The following is a 16,372-nucleotide window of genomic DNA, read 5'->3' as shown; positions in this document are numbered from 1 at the left end:
CCATTTAGTGAGGTGTAAACATGTCGTATGCTGGACAATGAGGTGCAGAAAATTACGAGATTGGAAAAGGCATTCAGAATAGTCCACAGGCAAGACCTTTTCATAGGAAAGCTAGGTGTCAGCCGGGCAAGGTGGGGCAAAAGATTTCGAAATCCAGTTGTGGTTCATTTTAATGAAGGTTAGATCATCTACATTTTGGGTAGCCAGACGAGTCCTTTTTTCTGTTAGTATTGAACCTGCAGCACTGAATACTCTTTCTGATAGGACACTAGCTGCCGGGCAAGCAAGCTCCTGCAAAGCATATTCTGCCAATTCTGGCCAGGTGTCTAATTTTGATGCCCAGTAATCAAATAGGAATGACGCTTGAGGGAGAACATCGATAAGGGATGAAAAATAGTTTGTAACCATACTGGACAAATGTTGTCTCCTGTCACTTTGAATTGATGCTGCAGTACCTGTCCTGTCTGCGGTCATAGCAAAATCACTCCACAACCTGGTCAGAAAACCCCTCTGGCCAACGCCACTTCTGATTTCTGCCCCTCTAACTCCTCTGGTCTGCTGGCCCCTGCAGCTCGTGTGAGAACGATCACGGGCGCTGTGTGCAGGGAATGCCAGAAGAAAACGGTCAACAAGAGTTGATTGTTTGGTTGCTAATATTAGTTCCAAGTTCTCATGTGGCATTATATTTTGCAATTTGCCTTGATAGCGAGGATCAAGGAGGCAGGCCAACCAGTAATCGTCATCGTTCATCATTTTAGTTATGCGTGTGTCCCTTTTGAGGATACGTAAGGCATAATCCGCCATGTGGGCCAAAGTTCCAGTTCTCAAATCTGCGGTTGTGCTTGGTTGAGGGGCAGTTCCAGGCAAATCCACGTCACTTGTGTCCCTCCAAAAACCAGAACCCGGCCTTGCCGCGCCACCAATTTCCAGTGGCCCCGGAAAAGCTTCCTCATTAAAAATATAATCATCCCCATCATCCTCCTCGTCCTCCTCCTCCTCTTCGCCCGCTAACTCGTCCTGTACACTGCCCTGGCCAGACAATGGCTGACTGTCATCAAGGCTTTCCTCTTCCTCAGCTGCAGACGCCTGATCCTTTATGTGCATCAAACTTTGCATCAGCAGACGCATTAGGGGGATGCTCATGCTTATTATGGCGCTGTCTGCACTAACCAGCCATGTGCATTCCTCAAAACACTGAAGGACTTGACACATGTCTTGAATCTTCGACCACTGCACACCTGACAACTCCATGTCTGCCATCCTACTGCCTGCCCGTGTATGTGTATCCTCCCACAAAAACATAACAGCCCGCCTCTGTTCACACAGTCTCTGAAGCATGTGCAGTGTTGAGTTCCACCTTGTTGCAACGTCTATGATTAGGCGATGCTGGGGAAGGTTCAAAGAACGCTGATAGGTCTGCATACGGCTGGAGTGTACGGGCGAACGGCGGATATGTGAGCAAAGTCCACGCACTTTGAGGAGCAGGTCGGATAACCCCGGATAACTTTTCAGGAAGCACTGCACCACCAGGTTTAAGGTGTGAGCCAGGCAAGGAATGTGTTTCAGTTGGGAAAGGGAGATGGCAGCCATGAAATTCCTTCCGTTATCACTCACTACCTTGCCTGCCTCAAGATCTACAGTGCCCAGCCACGACTGCGTTTCTTTCTGCAAGAACTCGGACAGAACTTCCGCGGTGTGTCTGTTGTCGCCCAAACACTTCATAGCCAATACAGCCTGCTGACGTTTGCCAGTAGCTGCCCCATAATGGGAGACCTGTTGTGCAACAGTGGCAGCTGCGGATGGAGTGGTTGTGCAATTGCGGTCTGTGGACGAGCTCTCGCTTCTGCAGGAGGACGAAGAGGAGGAGGAGGGGGTGCGAACGGCTACAGCCAATTGTTTCCTAGACCGTGGGCTAGGCAGAACTGTCCCAAACTTGCTGTCCCCTGTGGACCCTGCATCCACCACATTTACCCAGTGTGCCGTGATGGACACGTAACGTCCCTGGCCATGCCTACTGGTCCATGCATCTGTTGTCAGGTGCACCTTTGTGCTCACAGATTGCCTGAGTGCATGGACGATGCGCTCTTTAACATGCTGGTGGAGGGCTGGGATGGCTTTTCTTGAAAAAAAGTGTCGACTGGGTAGCTCGTAGCGTGGTACAGCGTAGTCCATCAGGGCTTTGAAAGCTTCGCTTTCAACTAACCGATAGGGCATCATCTCTAACGAGATTAGTCTAGCTATGTGTGCGTTCAAACCCTGTGTACGCAGATGCGAGGCTAAGTACTTCCTTTTTCTAACCATAGTCTCATGTAGGGTGAGCTGGACTGGAGAGCTGGAGATCGTGGAACTAGCAGGGGTGCCGGTGGACATGGCAGACTGAGAGACGGTGGGAGATGGTATTGTTGCCGCCGGTGCCCTAGATGCAGTGGTTCCTACTACGAAACTGGTGATTCCCTGACCCTGACTGCTTTGGCCTGGCAAAGAAACCTGCACAGATACTGCAGGTGGTGCGGAAAATGGTGGCCCTACACTGCCGGAAGGGATGTTGCGTTGCTGACTAGCTTCATTGGCCGAGGGTGCTACAACCTTAAGGGACGTTTGGTAGTTAGTCCAGGCTTGCAAATGCATGGTGGTTAAATGTCTATGCATGCAACTTGTATTGAGACTTTTCAGATTCTGTCCTCTGCTTAAGGTAGTTGAACATTTTTGACAGATGACTTTGCGCTGATCAATTGGATGTTGTTTAAAAAAATGCCAGACTGCACTCTTTCTAGCATCGGATACCTTTTCAGGCATTGCAGACTGAGCTTTAACCGGATGGCCACGCTGTCCTCCAACAGGTTTTAGCTTTGCCACGCGTTTTGGGCAAGATACGGGCCCGGCAGATGGAACCTGTTGTGATGTTGATGCCTGCTGCGGCCCCTCCTCCTCCGCTTCAGAACTGCTGCCGCCTGCACCCTGTTCCCCCAATGGCTGCCAATCGGGGTCAAGAACTGGGTCATCTATTACCTCTTCTTGTAGCTCGTGTGCAACTTCGTCTGTGTCACCGTGTCGGTCGGTGGTATAGCGTTCGTGATGGGGCAACATAGTCTCATCAGGGTCTGATTCTTGATCATTACCCTGCGAGGGCAATGTTGTGGTCTGAGTCAAAGGACCAACATAGTAGTCTGGCTGTGGCTGTGCATCAGTGCACTCCATGTCAGATTCAACTTGTAATGGGCATGGACTGTTAACTGCTTCACTTTCTAAGCCAGGGACGGTATGTGTAAAGAGCTCCATGGAGTAACCCGTTGTGTCGCCTGCTGCATTCTTCTCTGTTGTTGTTTTTGCTGAAAAGGACAAGGAAGCGACTTGTCCCTGACCATGAACATCCACTAACGACGCGCTGCTTTGACATTTACCAGTTTCACGAGAGGAGGCAAAAGAGCTAGAGGCTGAGTCAGCAAGATAAGCCAAAACTTGCTCTTGCTGCTCCGGCTTTAAAAGCGGTTTTCCTACTCCCAGAAAAGGGAGCGTTTGAGGTCTTGTGTAGCCTGACGACAAACCTGGCTCCACAGCTCCAGACTTAGGTGCAATATTTTTTTTCCCACGACCAGCTGATGCTCCACCACTACCACTACCCTCATTACCAGCTGACAATGAACGCCCCCGGCCACGACCTCTTCCACCATACTTCCTCATTGTTTTAAAAACGTAAACAAACTAACGGTATTTGTTGCTGTCACACAACTTACACGGTGAGCTATAACTTCAGTATGATTTAGCTACCCCTTTACAGGTGAGTGAGACCACAACGAAAATCAGGCACAATGTTACACACTCTGTTGTTGGTGGCAACAAATGAGAGAGATGCCACACACGCAGGACTGTCACTGAAGCACAAATGTAAATATTAATCTCCCACTGATTTGATTTTTTTTTTTTTTCAGGGAGACTTTAGGAAAAAAAAAATAATAGAATAAAATGATTTTTTCAGGAAGAATTTAGAAACCAAATAAAATAAAATGATTTTTTCAGGGAGAATTTAGAAAACAAATAAAACAAAAAAAGGCTTTCTATGGCCCACTGAGTGAGAGATGACACACACAGGAGTCAGGAGTGGCACACAAGCCCAGAGGCCAATATTTATCTCCCACTTTTTTTTTTTGTTCCAGGGAAAATTTATAAACCCAATAAAAAAAATAATAAATAAGCTTTCTATGGCCCACTATCTGAGAGAGAGAGAGATGGCACGCTCAAGACTGGCACACAAGCCCAAAGGCCAATATTAATCTCCCACTGATTGATTTATTGATTTTTTCAGGTAGAATTTAGAACCCAAATAAAGCAAAAAAAAAAAAAAAAAAAAAAAAAGGGCTTTCTATGGCCCACTGAGTGAGTGATGATGCACACAGGAGTCAGGAGTGGCACACAAGCCCTGAGGCCAATATTTTTCTCCCACTGATTGATGTAGTGATTTTTTCAGGTAGATTTTATAACCCAAATCAAGCAAAAAAATAAATAGGCTTTCTATGGCCCACTGAGTGAGAGATGACACAGACAGGGATGGCACTCTAGCAGAAATGTCAATCTTAATCTCCCACAAAAAAAAAAAAAAAACAGGGAGTGTCCTTCAATTACTATCTCCCTGCAGTAATCTCAGCCAGGTATGGCAGGCAGCAATAAGGAGTGGACTGATGCACAAATTAAATAAAAAGTGTGGACAAACAAACAAGATAGCTGTGCAGAAAGGAAGGAACAAGAGGATTTGTGCTTTGAAAAAAGCAGTTGGTTTGCACAGCGGCGTACACACAGCAATGCAGCTATCAGGGAGCCTTCTAGGGCAGCCCAATGAGCTACAGCGCTGAGGAAAAAAAAAAAAAAAAGTAGCTTCCACTGTCCCTGCACACCGAAGGTGGTGTTGGGCAGTGGAAATCGCTACAGCACAAGCGGTTTGGTGGTTAATGGACCCTGCCTAACGCTATCCCTGCTTCTGACGAAGCGGCAGCAACCTCTCCCTAAGCTCAGATCAGCAGCAGTAACATGGCGGTCGGCGGGAACGCCCCTTTATAGCCCCTGTGACGTCGCAGACAGCAAGCCAATCACTGCAATGCCCTTCTCTAAGATGGTGGGGACCAGGACCTATGTCATCACGCTGCCCACACTCTGCGTTTACCTTCATTGGCTGAGAAATGGCGCTTTTCGCGTCATTGAAACGCGACTTTGGCGCGAAAGTCGCGTACCGCATGGCCGACCCCGCACAGGGGTCGGATCGGGTTTCATGAAACCCGACTTTGCCAAAAGTCGGCGACTTTTGAAAATGAACGACCCGTTTCGCTCAACCCTACTCACAACCCAAAGGCTCTTATCAGAGCCACCCACATCTTCTAAGTGAGAGGCTGCACCTGACTGCTAGGATCTGATTTCTCTGCTTTGGTGATGTCGCTGTAATGTTGGTAGAACACTCATCGGTGCCGATTTTACGCTCCGAATACTGAATAGTCCGAATGATATCTTGAAGTGGAAAGACTAAACGGCTTATTCGAAGCAGATCCCTCTACAGCTCTAATCGGGGGTGTTCCGGGCGGTTTCCAAATGTAGGTTAATATTCTGTCTAGACATTTAAGATCCGGTTCTTATTGGGCGCTGATTAGTAGATTTATGGGGGATATATATCCGCACTGGGCCGCAGTGATAATTTCCTGATCAGATCCTTGTACAGGGAATGTGGCTGTAGGAGGCAGCTGGATAGATGGACGCCCTGTGTGTCATCACATAGGGTACGGAGACTCCTGTGTGATGACCACGTCCTGGACACTAATGTTTCGGATGGATGGCGCCCCTGAAGACTATTATAACCTCTTCAGAATAATAATGGGCTGTTTGAGGTCCGACAGCTGCGGTGGTGTGTTTCAATGTCTGACAGCCGGGCAGATGTGTTTCGAGGTCCGGCAGCCACGGCGGCGTGTTTTGAGGTCCTGCCATGCATATATATATATATATATATATATATATATATATATATATATATGTGCAGTGTAGACCTCACCGCGGAGTATCAGACACTAAGGAGGGGACATTTCCTGCGAGCTTGGCAGACGACACTCCACCTGAGGGTCTGAGACTTCATGTGGGATTGACCCATTCATCTCCTGTTATTCTGTGGATATGTGCACCAACAATGGCGGCAATGGTGTATGAACTATCAGCCTCATGCGAGGACCCCCGAGATAGGCGGCGCCGGCTCTTGTGGTGACGGTGTGGGTGGCTCTTAGAAGAGCCTTTGGTTTTGTAGAGATTGGCGGCAGCGCTCACTTGCTCTTGCTCGCCTTGCTGCTCTCGGTCTTCTTGGGCAGCAGCACGGCCTGGATGTTGGGCAGGACGCCCCCCTGGGCAATGGTCACCCCACCCAGCAGCCTGTTCAGCTCCTCGTCATTGCGCACCGCCAGCTGCAGGTGACGGGGGATGATGCGGGTCTTCTTGTTGTCCCGGGCAGCATTGCCGGCCAATTCCAGGATCTCAGCGGTCAGATACTCCAGCACAGCGGCCAGATAGACCGGAGCGCCGGCGCCGACTCTCTCAGCGTAGTTGCCCTTGCGGAGAAGCCTGTGCACACGGCCGACTGGGAACTGCAGTCCTGCCCGGGATGAGCGGGTCTTGGCCTTAGCACGGACCTTTCCTCCTTGTTTGCCGCGTCCAGACATGATGGCTATACCGTCAGAGACAGAAAATCGTGTAGAGAAGAGTCTGTGCTATGTCGCCTTATATAGTCCGTTGCTCCGCCCTCCTCTCCTGTCATTGGACGGATCTGAAGCTGAAAATGGAGAAGAGTCTTGTAGATCCACCAATGAGCTCCAGAGGGCGGAGCTTATTACCGCGGCTTGCTCAAATGAGTTTCTCACCCAATAGAAAACGTTCGCTTTGGACAGAATAGATAAGGGGTGAAAACAGATATCTGTCCTGGAGCAGAAGGAAATGCAGAAATATTCTGTTGACTTGTTGTTTGCACTTGTTGGACTTGTGTCTTCTATCAGCCATATATTGCACTGACAGTCTGGCGGGCGAGGGGTTAATTCCTGTCAGGAGGAGGCTCCTCACTCACCCGCTTATTATCCTGTGCAAATCCCGTGTGGTGTCCGCGCTTATACTATCACAGCCTGACTGAGACAAGTCTCCTATGTTCTGCCCGGAGCCTGATGTGACGCTGCCGGGTCTCGGGTGGGGGAAGTCGCCGCTTCTGTAAAGCGAGTGTGTAGTGGGGGGTCAGCACACACGGACACTGAGGAGTTAAATGGAGGCGGATATTCCTGTATCTGGGATTGGTCGGCGCCTGCGGATGTCTCTCGCTCATTGGCTGATTACAGATCCGTTGCTGGTTTTGAATTCCCCGCTCAGTTTCTGCTCTTTGTGCGTCGGGTTTATTACCGGCCCCTCTGCTGGAGCGGCGATCGCTGATAATACCGGGTCCTGTCATCCCAGCTGTCTGCCCCCAAACACCTCCGTGTCCTTGACCTGAGTGCACACCATTATCCTTGTTCATGCCCCCAAACACGGGCGGGGATCGGTCGCCATTATTACTCTGGGGAGGTTATAATAACCTTCATAGGCGCCATCCATCCGAAACATTAGTGTCCGGGACGTGGTCATCACATAGGAGTCTCCGTACCCGGTACACAGGGCGTCCATCTATCCAGCTGCCTCAGACAGCCACATTCCCTGTGAATATTCGCTGCCCTATTCACCCCACACGGATCTGATCAGGAGAATATTACTGTACAGCCCATTTCCCTGTAAATCCGTGTTCTATTTATTTTATAGATCAATATGAAGAAACCGCATTTGTGCTGTGATGGGAGTCACCAGTACTTGGGGCATCTTACAGTCAGACTTGTGATCGGATCTCTCTGCACTGCAGTGGTTTTATCTCACGTCATATTAACCCTATGAGATCTATGGCATTCGTTTTACATTATTACATCTAGTGCTAGAGGATCCTATCCTGCAATTGTATTGGGATATTTCTCCCATGATTCGTTGTTCCCCTCCACATTCTCGGAACTTCTACATGTGGGCAAAACAGAATTCATTGTCTTTCCCACATCACACGCAACCCCCCAACGAACCTATCCATTACAGGAAACGGCTGCCCACTCTCCTCAGTCCAAGTTCGCTGCCTCGGGGTAATCCTTGACACTCATCTCTCCTTCAAACCTCATATCCAAGCCCTTTCCACTTCCTGCCGCCTTCAACTCAAAATATTTCAAGGATCTGTAGATTTCTAAACCAAGAATCTGCAAAAACCCTAGTCTATGCCCTCATCATCTCCCGCCTGGACTACTGTAACCTCCTGCTCTGTGGCCTCCCCTCTAACACTCTCGCACCCCTCCTATCTATTCTAAACTCTCCTGCCCGACTAACCAACCTGTCCCCCGCTATTCCCCGGCCTCTCCCCTCTGTCAATCCCTTCACTGGCTCCCCATTACCCAGAGACTCCAGTACAAAAGCCTAACCATGACATACAAAGCCATCCACAAAATGTCTCCTTTATACATCTGTGACCTCCTCTCCCGGTACTTTCCTGCAACCTCCGATCCTCACAAGATCTCCTTCTCTACTCCCCTCTTATCTCCTCTTCCCACAATCGCATACAAGATTTCTCTTGCGCATCACCCCTACTCTGGAACCCTCTACCACAACACATCAGACTCTCACCTACCATGGAAACCTTCAAAAAGAGCCTAAAGACCCACCTCTTCCGACAAGCCTACAACCTGCAGTAACCACCACTGATCGACCAGCTCTACCTTCACCTACTGTATCCTCATCCATCCATTGTAGATTGCGAGCCCTCGTGGGCAGGGTCCTCTCTCCTCCTGTACCAGTTATGACTTGTATTGTTCAAGATCATTGTACCTGTTATTATGTATACCCCTCCTCACATGTAAAGCGCCATGGAATAAATGGCGCTATAATAATAATAAATAATAATATTGCCCGAGAGCCGCCAGTCCTGACACTGGATGAAGCGGGGGAGGAAAAGTGATAGAACAGAAGGACGATCAGTAACTGAGCAGGGATCCTGTGAGGAGGATGTGACGGCCGATAATGTAACTGCCTGACCTGTGAGATCCTGACACCACAGGGTAATGTTCTGAGCAGGGACACTCCGCAATCTTCTACACATGATCCTACATTTCCCATCACAGACCTCCTGCCTGCAGCCGTAGGACTGATCTGTAATGGGGAGACATGGTGGGATCTGCTGGGAAGGGCAGAATTGGTCTTCCCTGAAATGTCTCTTGTAGGATATGTCCCTGACCAGTATATCGTCTCCACAATACGGATTGTGACGGGAAAGGGACGATCTGATCGTCTCCAGGTCAGACACACGGGAACATCACAGCATGTGGAGAACACGAATCATTCTCTATATCCATGAGAGGAAACCGGAGCGGATACAGCGCCGCTAACCTGGAAATCTGCAGATTCCTGTGTGGGATGTAAGAGACCAATGATCGCTCAACACAAGCAGATTTCCCGATATCGGTCCTGGTACCAGGTGTTATATGAAGACAAAAGACGGAAAAAAGCGGGAACCGTAAACGTGTTACCATTGGAAACATTAGCTCCTCCCTCTGCTGATTGGCTGAACACAGGACGGTTGGGGGTTTGAATTTCCCGCCGCTTCTAAATGTAATGACGTCACTTACACTGTAAAAAGAATCCAGATTAGGCTCTAGATCAACTCCACCACAAATGGCTCCTGTTACCTGAGAAACGAGAGTAATGAACTAATAAACGAGACCCCAGAATGCCGAGATCTGTGCAGCAAGGAGTTAAATAAGAAGTCCCTGAATACACATCAACTCGCTGAGCAATGCCCAGATTATTCCTGAGATTTTCTCACCATCTCCCTCGTCACCAGGCGCAGAGCCCCGGGCGGAGCGAGCAGACACCTCGGGGAGACGGGAGAGGACACCGGAGCAGTGTGGGTGGCTCTTATAGTGAGGGTGTGGGTGGCTCTTAGAAGAGCCTTTGGGGTGAGGAGCGGAGCACGGAGCCGATCACTTGGCGCTGGTGTACTTGGTGACGGCCTTGGTGCCCTCGGACACGGCGTGCTTGGCCAGCTCTCCGGGCAGCAGCAGGCGCACGGCGGTCTGGATCTCCCGGGAGGTGATGGTGGAGCGCTTGTTGTAGTGAGCCAGGAGGGAGGCTTCCCCTGCGATGCGCTCGAAGATGTCGTTGACGAAGGAGTTCATGATGCCCATGGCCTTGGAGGAGATGCCGGTGTCGGGGTGGACCTGCTTCAGCACCTTGTACACGTAGATGGCGTAGCTCTCCTTCCTGCTCTTCCTCCGCTTCTTGCCGTCTCTCTTCTGAGTCTTAGTCACGGCTTTCTTGGAGCCCTTCTTGGGCGCAGGCGCAGACTTGGCGGGATCAGGCATGATAACAACAAACCGATCTCAGCACAAGTGAGAAGAATAATGATCCTGCGCCTCCAAGAGCGGCGGAATTTATAGCCCGGCCATGCAGATGAGCGCTGCTGTCAGACCGCCGTGCTATTGGGTGATGAAGTCATGTGACCAACGGTAACGTCAGACGCTCCGCCCACTGCAGCTGATTGGTGGTTTCCCAAATCATTGCTTCTTCTTTGCAGCATCCACCATATAGCGCTGTAAAACCCTGTATAATGCTCTATACATCTAGATAGTGCTGTGAAGCGCCATATACCGCAGTGCACCCTCATATTGCGCTCTGTGTTCATGTTGTTTACCCTTCATGTGCTGCAGTATACTCCAATATAGTGCTGTTATTCATCTGAATAGTGCAGAGTGCCCCCATATACTGCAACTTACTGACAAATGATTGTGCCACATTATGCAGTTACAGTACAGCGCCCGACATGTTAGACTCCATATAGCGCAGTCATATCTCCAGATGGTGCTGGAAACCCCGTGTAATTCTGTATACCTCCATATAACAGTGCAGTGCACATCTGTATACCGCTCTATGCCCCCTGTAATGCAGAAATCCCCACATACCTCTATATAGCAATGTATCTTTCTGAACAGTTCTTTGTACCCCCCATATAGTGCTGCATACTGTGATACAGCGGTTTGCGGTATAGTGCAGTAAGTGCCCAGTGCTGAAATATTAATGCATATAGCGCTGTGGATATTCCAACCCATGATCTTCCAGTTTAGCCGCCGATGGCGCATATTACAGCAAATGTCCGCATCACACAGCGGAGATCATAGCTTTTCTTTATAAATGTGGGTGGCTCTGAAAAGAGCCTTTGGGTTGTGAAGACAGAAGAGAACACAATTAACCTCCGAAGCCGTAGAGAGTGCGGCCCTGGCGCTTGAGCGCGTACACCACGTCCATGGCGGTGACGGTCTTCCTCTTGGCGTGCTCGGTGTAGGTGACGGCGTCACGGATCACGTTCTCCAGGAAGACTTTCAGGACACCGCGAGTCTCCTCATAGATGAGGCCGGAGATGCGCTTGACGCCTCCTCTGCGAGCTAGACGGCGGATGGCAGGCTTGGTGATGCCCTGGATGTTATCACGGAGCACCTTCCTGTGCCGCTTGGCGCCGCCCTTCCCGAGACCTTTTCCTCCTTTGCCGCGACCAGACATCTCCTGCAGTCAATAAAAACTGATTCGTGAGCCGCACGGACTGCTCCTTTATATGGAGGAAGAATGGACCAGAGAGAGAACTGCAGTGATGACGCACTTCCGGGGTGGGGCTTACAGAATCTACATTAGCTCCTCCCTTCCTCTGCTGATTGGCTGAACACAGAACTGTTGGGAAGTTTGAATTTCCTGCTCATTGTTCAGTTTCTACACAATTTAATTTACAGCTTCTACTGTATGCAATTTATTTTTTTGCTTAGAGAAATAAGTTGAATATTTTAATCACCTTTCCCGATCATAGTGTAATCACGGTGGAGTAATCTAATCAATTAAATTTATTGTTAACATAAATTATATAATAATCATACATTTAAGTGACTTATATAGTATCAGTAATTCCACATCACCTTACATACATTATAATTGCTGTCCTCATCGGGGCTCACAATTACAGATGGGCGGACATCTGGATGCTCTCAGAAGAGTAGGGTATGTGCACACGTTGCGGATTTGCCTGCAGATCCACAATGGATTGGACGCTGCGGATTTGAAGCAGTTTTCCATCCCGTTACAGTACCATGTAAGGCCATGTGCACGCGTTGTGGTTTTTACTGTGGATCCGCGGCGCTTTTGACGCTACGGATCTGCAGCAATTTCCCATGCTGTCTACAGTACCATGTAAACCTATGGAAAACCAAATCCGCAGTGCACATGCTGTGGAAGACTGTGCGGAAACGCTGCATTGTATTTTCTGCAGCATGTCAATTATTTGTGCGCATTCCGCAGCATTTTAGGCTATGTGCACACGTTGCGGATTTTCCTTAAGAATTTCTGCGTCAGATTCTTCCCTCTCGTCAGAAAACACAGGTGCGGTATTGTCGTGTTTTTGCTGCATTTTTTGCTGCATTTTTTCCATGCAGATTTGTATGCGTTTTTGAAAGCTAAATTAAGATCTATTATTGACACACAAAAAAAAAAGATTTGTGATGTCATTTTTTGTCCAATCTCCTCTTTTACATTTGACCAACCCACACTCCAAGACAGACAGACAGAATGAATGAGGCCGGCATCACACTAGAGTGTGGAGTTCCACCACTCCTCTTGGGCTATCTGCACAAAAGCTGTTCTACCCTGTATGCACACATGGATTCTTCCTCTCTGAACCCTGTTCACACAGGTTATATACAGATGATCAGGTTTTTAAATACATCAGATAGGGATTGCATACATTAGTTAGGACTGCTCTGATAAGGGTATACCGTGAAGATTGGTAGAGCAGCTTAGTATACATTTTTTGCAAAAAACGTATCAACCAAATACCCTGTTTTTTACATCTTTTACTAGCACTTGCGGATTACTGCAACATTTTTTCAAACTGAGTGTTTTTGGTTTTACTATTCTCTTTTGTGTCTTCAGGTTTCTTGGTGGTGTGTGAACATGATCATACAGACTTGTTCACTGTGCAAGTAGCCCATGTGTTCCTGTTTCCATAATTGTTCTCTTGTGTCTACAAGACTGGGGAGTTTCACCACTCCTCTTGGGCTATCTGCACAAAAGCTGTTCTACCCTGTATGCACACATGGATTCTTCCTCTCTGAACCCTGTTCACACAGGTTATATACAGATGATCAGGTTTTTAAATACATCAGATAGGGATTGCATACATTAGTTAGGACTGCTCTGATAAGGGTATACCGTGAAGATTGGTAGAGCAGCTTAGTATACATTTTTTGCAAAAAACGTATCAACCAAATACCCTGTTTTTTACATCTTTTACTAGCACTTGCGGATTACTGCAACATTTTTTCAAACTGAGTGTTTTTGGTTTTACTATTCTCTTTTGTGTCTTCTGCCTCCATCTGAAGCGCAGATCTGGTGGCCGGAACACCGAGGGAGTAATAGACTCTACGCTTTACTTTAGAGACCGGCAGGGCAGTCGATTCCAAGTTGGCTGTCCGACCTAAACACCCAAGCAGACACGGTGGCAATTGTGGAGGAGAGGCGACACTTGGGTCCCTATAAAATAGCCTCAGGCCATCACTGTCATACGGGTTTGTCCTATCCATCTGGGGGACAGAGAGAGAGCGAGAGAGAAGTAACAACAGTGAGGACCTTATGGTAGCTTATGCAAGTAGGGACCTACTACGTTACTGTGCGCAAGGGGAAGGCTACTGTTTTCCACCTGGATAAGGGGACTCTGGAATTGCCATCAGACCGGCCAGACTCTGCCTACCCTGTCATCCGGCACTCTAGACTGTGGAAGCTGAAGACTTCAGTAAAGGTAAAGAGACTGCACCCATTGTGTCCTCGTTATTCGCCGCGCCTTACATCATCCACCATCATCATCTACACTTCTGGGAAGCCCTGGGGATATACTTCACCTGTGGGAAGGTATACCATCTAGCTGCCATAACATAACCCCAGCGGACCCCTGAGCAGCGTCGGTCACTCTGACCGAATACCACAGGTGGCATCACGAACATTACCGTTATCTACGAACTCTGCCTTTTATTGGACGCCCCTCATAGGGCCACGGTCCGGGTCGGGCCACAGTGCCATCCTTGCTGAGGGAGCTGAAGGACCCGGTACCGAGTACCCCATTGCCCTTACGTGGGGGCGATCCAACTTTTTGGCGTCACAAACAGGATGGACTTAAGCCTGAAAAATCGGGTCATGCGCGCCTAAGAACTGTGAATTGTTTAAAGACTGTGTATTGCTGGTTACCGCCAAAATTCCCGCCAAAACCGCCGCCATTGCAGCACCATGTGGCGTGCTGGAGGAGTGGGGCGTGTGATAGTGGGCGTAGCATGGAAGAACGGTGCGAAAGTAAAGCTAGCCCCTCACAGGTACTACTATGTCCGGGAAATATGCCCATCAACAAAAAAAGGCCGCCTCCCGGTCTGGGATGGTGGAGGACGAAGAAGGAACCGCCCTCCGGAGGAGCAAGAACCGCTGGACGCCATTCGGCAGAACCAGGTTGGCATCATGGTGAGCGGAGGCAGTCTGGTAGAGGGGGAGAATACCCGTCGCTGCTCAGCCAATGGGAGCCAAGTGGAACCCCGCCAGGATGCGCAAACCAGGAGGTTCTGGGAGCGGAAGTCGACGAGCTGTGTCGGCAGCTCCGGAACCTTTGCCAACGTGCAACCGCCGGCCCTGAGAAGCAACCATGCAGCCAACCGTCCGAGCCTGAGGCAGAGGAGATCGGCACCAGAGATGCCACAGAGGCAGGTAACAACACCGACCCTGCCCCGGTAGCCGAGGGATCCCTGCTAGTGGACGTAGATTCACCCCCACCACCTCCACCCCGCCGGGTGTGTAGTCGCTTAAGAGTGGGAGAGGCCATGGGAGACTATGAGGACCTCAGACGTTCCGCTGCAGCCCATCAGGCAGAAAGTGGACATCCAGGGAGAGTGGGTGACCTTTAAGTGGACCCGTGCCACCACCAACCTGATCGGGTTCCCTGGGGAGGACCAGCCAGAGGGGGAGAGTATTGCGGTAATCGCCCATGAAGCATACCGCCGGCAGCTGCGTCAGCAGGAGTGGGCTAGGAGGAAGGAGCTCCAACGTCAGGCTGACCGTGAGAGGGACCTGCAGGCCAAAGCAAAGGCTAGGCAGATGGCCGAGGACTGGGGCCCACAGCATTATGGGACCATCGTAACCTTCCGCCTGCAGGGAGGTTGGGGCTTTATAAAGGAGCCTGGCCTCGCCATCGAAGTGTTTGTCAATCGGCGCGATGTGGAGGCGCACCTCATCGAAGGACACCCAGGCCGGGATCTGTACTCGAGTGATCGTGTCAGGTACACGCGGCATTGGGGTGACAAGGGGTGGTATGCCCTGCACGTCCGCAAGTACAAACCCGACATCACCGTCTCATCGTACTACTGCTCTTCACCCGAACAGGTGACCCAGAGTCCTGGTCGTTGCAGTAATGTCGTTCTTCCACTAGGGGATGGCTGATGTTATGTCTGATGGCACCAAAGGAGTTCACCTTGCCAGGTATCACAGCCACACACCCACTTCACACTCCAGTCCACCAGGGGGAGCTAAGGGTTCTACCTACTAGGCCACTCCTCACATAGGGTAAAACTGGTGGGTTGGTTAGGAAGTTAGTGAGTTCAAATCAGTTGGAGGAGAGTTCCTGGCTGGGGACCGACGAGGAAAGGTCTCCATGTCGAGCTGGCAGGGGTGATCCATGGTCAGATCCAGACTGAAGTCTGAGGAGGAAAGAAAGAAGGACACGGAGCTGCGCCTGCAACCCATGCGGCAGCATCCTGAGAAAGGACACAAAAGGAAGTGTGCCGTAGTGAGTGAGAAAAGAAGTCATAGCAACAGGAGTCAAACATCAGTGGGAGACCAGCTAGAAGCAGGCTGCCTCCATCTGAAGCGCAGATCTGGTGGCTGGAACACTGAGGGAGTAATAGACTCTATGCTTTACTTCAGAGATCGGCAGGGCAGTCAATTCCAAGTTGGCTGTCCGACCTAAACACCTAAGCAGACAAGGTGGCAACTCGGAGGAGGGGGCGACACTAGGGTCCCTATAAAATAGCCTCAGGCCACCACCGTCATACGGGTTGGTCCTCTCCATCTGGGGGACAGAGAGAGAGAAGTAACAACAGTGAGGACCTTATGGGAGCTAATGCAAGTAGGGACCTACTATGCTACTGTGCGCAAGGGGAAGGCTACCGATTTCCACCTGGATAAGGGGACTCTGGAATTGCCATCAGACCGGCCGGACTCTGCCTACCCTGTCATCCGGCAC

General features: G+C 49.8%; 2 protein-coding genes across 2 annotated transcripts; both read right to left on the bottom strand.

Moving 5' to 3' along the window:
- Positions 1-6,290: 6,290 nt before the first annotated feature.
- LOC138653719 (histone H2A type 1) lies at positions 6,291-6,683 on the bottom strand. The gene has a single exon (XM_069743335.1). The coding sequence runs from the start codon at positions 6,681-6,683 to the stop codon at positions 6,291-6,293; it is 393 nt and encodes a 130-aa protein (XP_069599436.1).
- A 3,360-nt stretch (positions 6,684-10,043) lies between these two features.
- On the bottom strand, positions 10,044-10,424 carry LOC138653705 (histone H2B 1.1-like). Its single transcript, XM_069743314.1, has one exon. The coding sequence runs from the start codon at positions 10,422-10,424 to the stop codon at positions 10,044-10,046; it is 381 nt and encodes a 126-aa protein (XP_069599415.1).
- Positions 10,425-16,372: the final 5,948 nt, after the last annotated feature.

The sequence above is a fragment of the Ranitomeya imitator genome, unplaced genomic scaffold, assembly GCF_032444005.1.
Source record: "Ranitomeya imitator isolate aRanImi1 unplaced genomic scaffold, aRanImi1.pri SCAFFOLD_325, whole genome shotgun sequence".
In the NCBI taxonomy this organism is placed as follows: Eukaryota; Metazoa; Chordata; class Amphibia; order Anura; family Dendrobatidae; genus Ranitomeya; species Ranitomeya imitator.
This window is presented reverse-complemented; position numbering and strand designations above follow the sequence as displayed.